The sequence below is a fragment of the Cibotium barometz genome, chromosome 18 (genome assembly GCF_041138505.1).
Source record: "Cibotium barometz isolate CiBa-2024 chromosome 18, ASM4113850v1, whole genome shotgun sequence".
Taxonomy (NCBI): Eukaryota; Viridiplantae; Streptophyta; class Polypodiopsida; order Cyatheales; family Cibotiaceae; genus Cibotium; species Cibotium barometz.
The window spans coordinates 24,772,783-24,783,122 of record NC_141063.1 but is presented as its reverse complement, the minus strand read 5'-3'; the positions used below and the strand labels follow the sequence as shown (position 1 = coordinate 24,783,122).

At 40.9% G+C, this 10,340-nt stretch overlaps 1 protein-coding gene across 1 annotated transcript in view; it reads left to right on the top strand.

Moving 5' to 3' along the window:
* The first annotated feature begins 2,378 nt into the window (after positions 1-2,378).
* The window catches only part of LOC147629107 (oxysterol-binding protein-related protein 1A-like), a 28,668-nt gene continuing 20,706 nt past the window's right edge, over positions 2,379-10,340 (top strand). Inside the window, exons 1-4 of the mRNA XM_086812361.1 lie at positions 2,379-3,256; positions 3,421-4,055; positions 4,430-4,789; positions 5,370-5,457. Coding sequence (XP_086668487.1) covers positions 3,477-4,055; positions 4,430-4,789; positions 5,370-5,457 — 1,027 coding nt within the window. The 5' untranslated portion in view covers positions 2,379-3,256; positions 3,421-3,476. The remainder of the gene's footprint in view (positions 3,257-3,420; positions 4,056-4,429; positions 4,790-5,369; positions 5,458-10,340) is intronic.

Sequence of the window (10,340 nt, the reverse complement as noted above, 5' to 3'; positions counted from 1 at the left end):
GAGAGAGAGAGAGAGAGAGAGAAGAAGAAGAAGAAGAAGAAGAAGAAGAAGAAGAAGAAGAAGAAGAAGCTCTTTTAACGTCGTAGGAACAATCCCAAGAGACCAAATATGATCTATCCGACGGGAGTGAGATTCGAACACAAGACGTGTTGAATAACAACTCCATGAGCTAGAGAGAGAGAGAGAGAGAGAGAGAGAGAGAGAGAGAGAGAGAGAGAGAGAGAGAGAGAGAGAGAGAGAGAGAGAGAGAGAGAGCTTTAGCCTTTAAAGTTGGTTTCTTGATTTCAGGAGTTTTGACAGTCACTTACTAGATGCTTTCTCTTAATGAGCACATGACATGTTCAAAGCACATATACATGTATGAGTTGTTGATGCTTATTATATCATGGCCATGTGACCCATGTATTTTATGTCTCATACATCTTTTAAAATTAGGATTTTGACAACATTGTATGGTAAGAAATGACACTTAACATTGTTGTGGCTAGTCATTTATCATGGTCAAATGAATGAAAATGAACATGTTTATAGCATAATAGTGTTCCTCCATCATTTATCTAGTGGGATAAACTTTTATCCACCATCATAATGTAAAAGGTAAGATATTTTGGATTGGATGGATTTTGTTCTGGGTAAGGTAGTTCTAAAATCATATAATGTTTTGGATTAGATGGATTTTTGTGGGGTAAGGTCATTATAAAATCACACATGTTTTGCTTTAGATTTGACTCGTATACTTTTTGTTAGAAGAGGTGAATTTTCATTAAAATTTGGCTCTAAAGGGGATGGAAAGATGATAATTGAGACTTAAAATCTAATTGTTAATCTGTTTTCAAAGTGAAAGGAGACCTTTATTCTATGATTCTAAGTGAGCCCCATTGTTGTGGACACTTTATCGAGTTTTTCATCGAGTTGATATGTAGTGCAAGCATTATTGCAAGGACAAGGAGATGTCGAAAATCCATGCACTCGAAAAAGAAGATGAAATTCATAGTAACCATGATTGCTTATGTGTGATACCATTTTGTATGTGTAAAATGTAGGCTACAAGATAGAGGTAAGTCTCTTCACACAAGCAAACATGTTTTGGTATCTTGAAAGATACCCTCATGCTAATATATTCTAAACTTTTCTTTATATGTGATTAGTTATGCTCTTTGCATGGTCATAGCACCTTTATTCATACACTTTAACATTATGCTAAGGGTGAAGAAAAAGCATACAATGTGTCATCTTGCAAAACTTTAACAAGAAGATGGCCCAATAAATAAGAATTGAGAGAAGTTAAAAACGCTTCGTACAATCAATAAAGTAGGAAAGATGTATTGTGGTTATGAGTTTAATTGATATATCGACTCATAAATGAATCAAAGGATGTACTATGCTTTTCATGATTTTTTTTTTTTGTGGGATGACACGCAAAAGAATCCAATACTCACATCCTTTATAAAATGTTAAAGATATATTTTGAGAGGTAAAAAAAAACTAATGTGAATGCTATAAGCATATGCCAAGATGCATTTTCTCAAGCCACATTGGGCACTTTAATTGCTAATCTCAACAAGGACACTTTGTCATATTACAGGAAAAAATAAAGAGGGGAAGGAACTCCCAAGGAACCTTTGTCATGGTTCAAGAAAGAATCAAGGTGGGACGGAAAATCTAAAGAATAAGAAAAGGTGGGAAGTGATACAATCTTCAAAATGAGTAACTAAGCATTTCATTACATGGGTTGGAGAGCTATTATTGATAGCATAGGAAAATCTACATGGGGAAAATGAAATACTATTTTTCTAGAGAGTTATATATTATATTTAGGTGATGGCTTTGAACTCATGAGTTTGTTGAGCAGTAGGGTAAGATAGCCACTCGCATAGGGGCATGCTTAACATAATGGAATATAAACTCCTTAATGAAGTTAAGAGTGAAAATTTAGTGAGGAAGGTTATGATGTTTTTGTCTTAAAAGTGTATTGGCCCTTTTTCAGCACTTATATATAAATATATACTATTGATCCCAATAAAAAAAATAAAAAATAAGAGAAGTAAGTCTTAGTAAAATTAAATGCTTAAAATGGATTTGTTCTCAACATCTTTGGCTTTAGCATCCATTTTCTAAAGTTCTCAACACTTTTTTTTTGAAAAAAGTTACAAAGAATGTTGTAAATTTTAGGGGAAAAGATAATATTGTTTTATAAAGAATATGTTTTGAAAATTTTAGGGGAAAAGATAATGTTGTTATAAAGAATATGTTTTGAAAATTTTAAATAATTGGCCATTGAATCGTCTCATGGGAGGAGAGACCCATACAAACAACCACCGTTGCATCGCCATTACAGCTTGTGGATGTACTTGCCAACACACAACACACAACAATTTGATGGGTTGCTATTATTGGACTCGAGGCTGTTTGTTAATGGAGGTGGTTTGTTGATGGCACAACATTTTTGCTAGGAATTGGTCTGATAAAGAAATGCTAGTGTTTTAAAGGTTGGTTTTAACCTCGACATCCTCCACTTGCAACAACAAGGATGTTGCACCATGCTCATGACATGCGTAAATTTATTTATTTGTCCACATATAATAGTGATTTAAGTTGGAAATTTGCAAGAGGAGAAGAACAATTCAATGATGGAAATATATATTATGAAATAAATATAATAATAATAAGAATTGAGGTGAACTAAAAACTATGGTTGGACTCAAAACTATGGTCAATAAGGGTGCGTGTGCTGGGCTGAGTGGTGGAGCTTGCAGCTGAGGGCCCGAGTTCGAATCGTGGGGCGCCCCCTACCGGGCAAGTAACCATCTATGGGAAAATCAAACGTAAATGCAGATTTCGGCTTTGCTTTGTTGGTTGCAGCTTGATTTAGCCCAAATCCTTTCCGAATCATTGCCAGCAGATTTCGCATTTTGGGTTCTCGAATTAAGCGTATTTTTTTTCACAGAATCGTGAGAGCGTAGCGCTCGTCTCGCCGACAGGTTGAATTGGGCGCTTTCAGAAATGGGTTGGAGGTTCACACGCAAATTTGGCGTATTCTGTCCGACATACCGATGAAACTTGGGGGGAATCCGTAGTGGGTCTGGATTCGATTCTCCCTTTTGATGCAATTCAATTCTAAAACGCAAGCCAATGTCATGTACAGAACGGATGATCAATGCCTTGATGCTGAAGCAAACACTGGGTAACAGAAAATCAAGAAGAAAGTCATCCCTCTTCCCTCCCCCTAACATCCTGCTGCAGACTGCATTGAAAGGTGCCCCCCCTCAATCACATCATCTCTTTTTAGAGCTTTTGTTTTTGCCTGTGGTGCAACCTGCATTGAGAAATGGTCCCATAAACTCACCACCTCTCTTTAAGGTTCCTGTTTTTATGTCTTCTGTGATAATTGGCTTTCTGATTTACGCCATCTCTGTTCAGGGGTTTCTGAATTGTCTTGATTACACCGTCTCCTTTTGGCGTTTCTGTTTTTGTGTATGCTGCAACCAGCATTGAGAAATGGCCTCTTGATCACACCATATCCTTTTAGGGTTTCTCCCTCATTACACCAGGTTTCTATTTTATGGTTGATTACACCATTTCTTTCCTGCTGCTTTTCTCCTATCGGCATGGGGAGCGCACCAAGAGGCTTGAGCTTGCATTTGCTGAAACATCCATGTGCCCCTCAAAGTGGTATGTCAAGCTCACCCAGGCCCTCAGCCATGCCATCAGGAGTGTTTGATGATCAGAGGACTATTTTAAGCATACAGAAAGATCGCATGCCCCATGAAAGCTTCACCACTGCAGGCCCTGCAGCTGAGCTTGTCGAGTCCATGGGAAGTGTTGCTGGAATCCTCTACAAATGGGTCAATTTTGGTAAAGGCTGGAGACCACGGTGGTTTGTTCTGAAAGAGGGCGTTCTCTCATACTATAAAGTCCATGGGCCTGATAAGATCACTCTAAGTGATGAAAGGCACACAATCTCAAGAATCATAGGTGAGGAATCTCAGAAGCTGATAAAGAAACAACGGAATGTTCACCGGCCTCGTAAGGCTTTCGGAGAAGTGCATTTGCAGGTTTGCCATTGTTCTCACACTTTGCTAAGATGTTGGAACTTGGTTGTTTTGGCATTATATCATGATCTGATATGTTTTTGTGATATGGTAATATCTACTGATGAACAATATCTACCAGTTACACCATTGTGGGATCCCACATTGGCAAGGATGAAAGCATACCTCCACCACCATGTCAAAGCCTCATTGGCTTGATGCGGTCTTTTTATGCACTTTGGTCACTAGCACTTACATCATAGGGATGCAACCTGTGAACATAAGGATGAGAGCATGTCATCTGAACACTTAAGATAAAACCCCATTGACTTGATAAGATCTTTTGTGAAGATTTACATGGGGTTTATGAGTGCTTATGTTATCTTCATGCTTGTCAGGTTTCTTCTATACGCAAGAGCAGCTCAGATGACAAGAGGTTTTACATATTCACGGGAACGAAAACTTTACATCTTCGTGCAGAAAGTAAGAAAGATAGAAGTGCCTGGCTGGAGGCCTTGCTTGCTGCAAAGGAATATCTCCAAGGCAGCTCTCTCAAACAAGCTATTGTACCGCTTACTTTTCAAATGGACGATTTGACAGAAAGTCTCAGGAATCGGCTGTCACAGGAAGGGTTGGCAGAACACGTTATTGTGGACTGTGAGGCAGTCATGCAAATGGAGTTCTCGTCTCTCTTAAAGCACCTGAGGGTCCTTGAAGAGAGTCATAGCAATATACTTGAGAGGCTTACACAGCTGGAGGTACGAAAAAAGATTGTTTTCTCAGCCTAGTGGTCGAACACAATGAGCTTTCAAAACCTACTGGGCAGCTTATAAGAGAATAAGCACTATCTCTGATAGCATCAAGCTTTTAAACTGTTGCTTACAATTTCATAAGGATTTTCTCCTCTTGTGCCTTTGTTTCTCCCTTTTTATGGGATTCTTTGGTTTGTAAGCTTGATCTTGATTTTAGTGAGGTTCCTTGTCTATGGTGGCCTAATTATTTAGTGTGTGCAACATCATTGTAGCTGATGTAACCATGCATGGCCCCCTAGCAGTGACCCTACTAGTTGTCCTTTTAAGAACACAAGTAGGATTTCAAAGGGTTGTGTATTTGATTGTACATACTTTTGAACATTTCATTAGTTGTAAAACTGAAATCTTAAGACTTTTGCAATCGTAGTGCTAATAGTGGCAATACCATGGATCGTTTAGAAGTTTGTGTGGTGTTCTGCTTGTGTATTAATGCTGCTTCTCTTGTATTTTTTTGGGGACTGAGAAACTATTGCAGCTATTCTCTATAATGATCCATAATTTTATTGTTGGAATTATGCTTGTGCAGGGGGAAAAGCTGGAGCTAGAGACTACTGTTATAGAAGAAAGTCAAAGTAAGGCTCGCTCCAATGATGCATTAGGCGGAGAAGGTCAAGGTGAACATCTGAATGTTGTTGGTTGATCATGCAACAAGTTTGTATATTTTGACTTGGGCTTTTTGAGTAATTTTGGAAAGCGGCTTGGGGTTGAACCTCTCTATGTCATCCGAGGAGGTCGCAGATCTGCAGTTGGCAGGTAAAAGGTTGTTCCTTCGGGGGTCGGGGCATTTTGGCTCTCAGTATAATTTGAGATCGCTTTCTGGTCACCGCTAAAGTGCTAGAGATCGAGGGGGCTTGGATCAAAGCAGGCTGAGTCCTCACTGTTGAAAGATGAGAGAAGAATTTGGTGATGGAGGCCTAGGAGGCCCAAATATCTCTGATCCTGGTACTGCATGACTCCAGAGAGGGAGGCCCAAAAACCTCTCCATTTATGCAAATCCTTCAGGTTTGAAACACTCAGCTGACCAATGGCAATCTGTATGGAATGAGACATATGCCCTTAAAAGTATGTGGCTCCCTCAATGAAACCATCCTCCGAAACATGCAAGAAATGTCTCTATAAAACTGCAATTTCGTGGAAAGCTCTGTGGGGAACAGCCATGTCAGATCCAGTCGGATGAGATGGTCACTCTCTTGCTAAGAGAATGTGAAAGATATAGAGGCAAGGATGTACTGAAAGGGGGAGTTGCCCCATCCATGTCAGGCAAACCACTAGGAAGTGTGGGAATACTATGATTGGTGATGTCCCTCTCTGTCCAGCTGCATCGATGACTCTAAGGCTAGTTGGGGGAGGAAGCCATCCTCTAGTGTGTATAGGCAATGCATATATGCAGCTGTCTGGAATAAGGCATTTGTCACAAGGGGTGATACCCCAAACTCCACCAAAACAATCTCATGTGGGACCGACTGTTTGCTCGAATCATGCGGGACAACATCATGATGTGCAACCTCTCTATCTTCTTCCATCCCTCATCTCCCAAGTCTGGTCCCCAAAAGGGGCCCCATAGAGTGCTGCACGACCCAAGGTATCGATAAACCACACCTTGGTCCACGGTTCTTGAAAGTGAACCTGGAAACACTGCCTCTCCAAGCAAGCCAAGGATGCATACCCTCTCACCAGGTGTGCCTCTGCAGTTGGTCACATAGAGAAGATGGGTCCCGTGAAAGTCACCCCAAGGTATATGTATGAAGAGACAATCTCCACCTGAGTACCTTTGCAGAGGAAAGACATGCTAGCTCGTTTGTGGTTTGAGGTGTTAAAGATCATGACCCTGGTCTTGCTGAGATTGACTGTGAGGTCTCTCTCATCACAAAACCTATGCAATGCATTGAGACATCTATGTAGCCCCTCTGGTGAGTGGGAGAGGGGGATAATGTTGTCTGCATAGTCAAGATGGGTACCACAGTGGTGGGGCCAATGGTGATTGAAACAGGGTTTACTTAAAATCGCCACTTAAATACACTTAAATGTTAAACCATGAAAATGATTGAAAGGACAATTCCATGACACACTCACTCCTTTAGCACTTGTTCAAAATGCATAAGAGACCACATTGGGACTGGAATGGGCTGACTCCCCCTAAGGAATGTTATATTCCAATAGAGTGATGAACAAGCATGGGGTGCCAAGCACCAAATGCTGGGTATTTTGGAGCTACTTGGTGTGAACACCCCCTTAGGGTGTGAACAACCCTTATTAAGGTCTAGGTCAAAAGATGAGGCTTGATGCCTATAAAAGCATGTAGGTGGGTGGTTCCATTATTACAATGAGTAGCATTTGAGTTGTGTAACATATGTCTCTTGTGGTCTATCACATCTGTCTCTCTCTCTCTCTCTCTCTCTCTCTCTCATTGTCATGGCTTGAACTTCATCACTCCTTGAATCCTCACTCACATCATCTATATCTTCCACCCTCCATAGCTTGCTCTCTAATGTCACGTGCATCCCGCACTTGGATGCCACGTAGACATTTTTGTACAGAAGGTGCAGAACTTGGGATGGTAAACTGGTCCCATGTGAGCCCAGTTCGGGACGAGTCAGCCAGGGATCCATCCCAGTCGTCCGAGGTTTAGGTGTGCATTGTCCTGCATAGGATGTCACTAGCCTGGACATTTCCCAATATGAAAGGGGTCTGGTGGACTCCAGGATGTCTAAATATTTGGAAAGTACAAGCTTTGGGAATGGGGGATTATCCTAGAAAACAAAGGACCACACTCCTAAAATTTAGGAGAGTTGCTATTTTTGGCCCAACTCCCATGAGTGAAAATGGAAAGAGAAGGCTATGATGACAAGTGGAGAGCCACACAAAAGCTGAAGTGACAAGTGTGAGGCCACTTGTCTCACTTTGATCCACTTTCTAACAAGTGTCAGGCCAACTTTGGCCCACTTTCTTGTTGCTACATGTAACAATCTAAGAGATGGGTCTTTCCATAAACCTTACCTCTAAAAATATCCCAACTAGTAGACATTCTGTCATAGGCACTTTGCCAACTCTTGGTATCTGCTCAATTCCAGATGTAATGACGCGAACATAATTTCCATTGCATGAAGACCCGTGGTTTTTGGGGAAGAATCAGTACCCACACGGAGGTATATGGATTATATTGTTGGCTCGGCATTTCTACAGCCTATGTTCCGGCTTGGTTGCCTCGTGTTGGGCTGTGTTATGGCATTTGTATATGGATAATCTGGCATCTCCCGTGGGGAGAGTAAGGCCCTTAAAGCTTGTACATGATATTATTCTCCTTGGATAATAAAATACTCCAAGGGGGGGGTCGGCCCATTCCGGCCTCTATGTGGTGTCACATGTGCAAGATCCATTTTCAGCATTTGTGGATGTTTTGTCCAGCTTTTATGATTTATGCAAAGTGATGATGGATATGTGTTAAGGTTGTGGCCATGTTTAAGTGTTTTGATATGCATTGATGGTATCAACAAGTGTGTCAAAGGCCCTAGTCTCTCGAGCACCGCCGCGAGTTTCATTGGTATTAGAGCATAGGCTTTCTTGGAAGCGGAGGCTTCCTTTTATCAATAAAGATCTCAAGTGGGGACCACACTTACCATCATTGCTGTTAAGCATGGCCAGCCGCTTCATAGCTTATGAAGCAAGAGCATGAGCAGTAGATAGCTTGTTGATCTAAGGATTTATGAATTCACAAAATTTTATCTTGGAAGTGTGGAGTTTGCTTTATGGGCACACATTTAGCACTCTTTCCATATGGATATTGTGGATTATATTATTAAGCTTACAAGCAAGCTATATGGAGATATATCTCATGATATCTTAAGGATATGGTGATGAGATATTTCTTTTGGCTTCATGACCAACCTGGCAAAGAAAAGCTAAGTATGCTTTGAGTTTGCAAAGTTGGTGCTTTTGCTATTTACTATGAAGTGTTTTTGATGTTTACTAATCCTTGTATAGCCATGCAAGGAGAAAGGTGGTGTTGTTTGCCTTGAGACCGTTTCAGGGAAACATTGTTTATGGCTCCCTTTATTGGGATGGATTATATCTATGGAGATTTCTTTCTTGGACGAGATTTATATAGATGTTGGCCTTCACAAGCAATTTCTATGGACGAATTTGTCCCAGTTTATAGAGAAGAAATATTTGGATATCTCATGGATATGATGCTTTTATGGATAAAAGTCCACCTCTACTCCAAGGTGTGTGGTTAGCACGGAGTATGTGGTAAGAGTTATGGTATACAAGGATTATGGTATGCAGGTCTATGGATTCCTGCACTTCTTTTCTAGGGATTTGGATCTATCCTCAGGTTTATGGATTATTCTTTTTGTCTCCCTTTATTTGGGATGCATTGGACTTATGAAACTCATGGTTCACATACCCTGTGTAGTGTTCTCTTGTCCTACGTGCTCTCTTGAAGATTGTTTATACCATGTGTGGGTGGAACAATAGAGAGTAGATGGAAGAGAACATGGGCACTTCAGAGGGTAGTGTCGAGCACAACATACCATGTGTAGTGTTCTCTTGTCCTACGTGCTCTCTTGAAGATTGTTTCTACCATATTTGGGTGGAACAATAGAGAGCAGATGGAAGGGAACATGGGCACTTAAGAGGGTAGTGTGAGTTGGTGGCCGAAATGCCTATAAACTATGTGTAGCAGAAATGCTTATGGAACACCAGGCTATATATGCCTGCGAGTGATTTTTATCTTGTTACTTGAGCCCACCTCTCAATCAAGGTGTGTGGTCAGAGTACCAGCACGGAGTGCAAGTGGTAAAGTGGACATGACGCCTGGTTGGCACGGGACTTATGTCTACCGATGCCTTATTGACAAGAGACTTATTTTGTCTTGCCCATTTATTTCGGACATGGATTATGATATCTGGACTTATGGGAATGATTTGTCTCGCCCATTTACTTGGGACATGATTATGATATCTAGACTTATGGGACTATTTTGTCTCGCCCATTTATTTGGGACATGGATTTTTTTTTTTTCAGCCATATTAGAATCACTATCTCCCCATATAGAGACCAAGAGGTTCATTGTTCATCTCACCATGCATGTGGATTCATGTTGGGATTGTGAGAGGACAATTCAATGAACACTCCACCATATACGTGGATTCGTGTTGCGATTGTGGAGTGAGTGTTTCATTGTTTCCACACCATGCTTGTTGATCAGAGTTGGGATTGTATGGGAGAACATGGGAACTGTTGGTATTGGGAGAAAGGATTGCCAGAACTATGGAGAACCAGCTTTTCTGTCATCATGGTTTGTGCTCTTGAATGGCACCATTTTGTGTGCATAGCACATGTTTCTGTGCGAGGCACTAGTTTTTTGTGCATGGCACTTATTTAAGTGTCTTAGCACCTGGTTGGTGATTTTCATTGGCATATGATTATCTCATTGATATTGGTGATTGAGACACAATTGGTTCTTGTGCCTCTGTCTAGCATATCTTCCATGGAA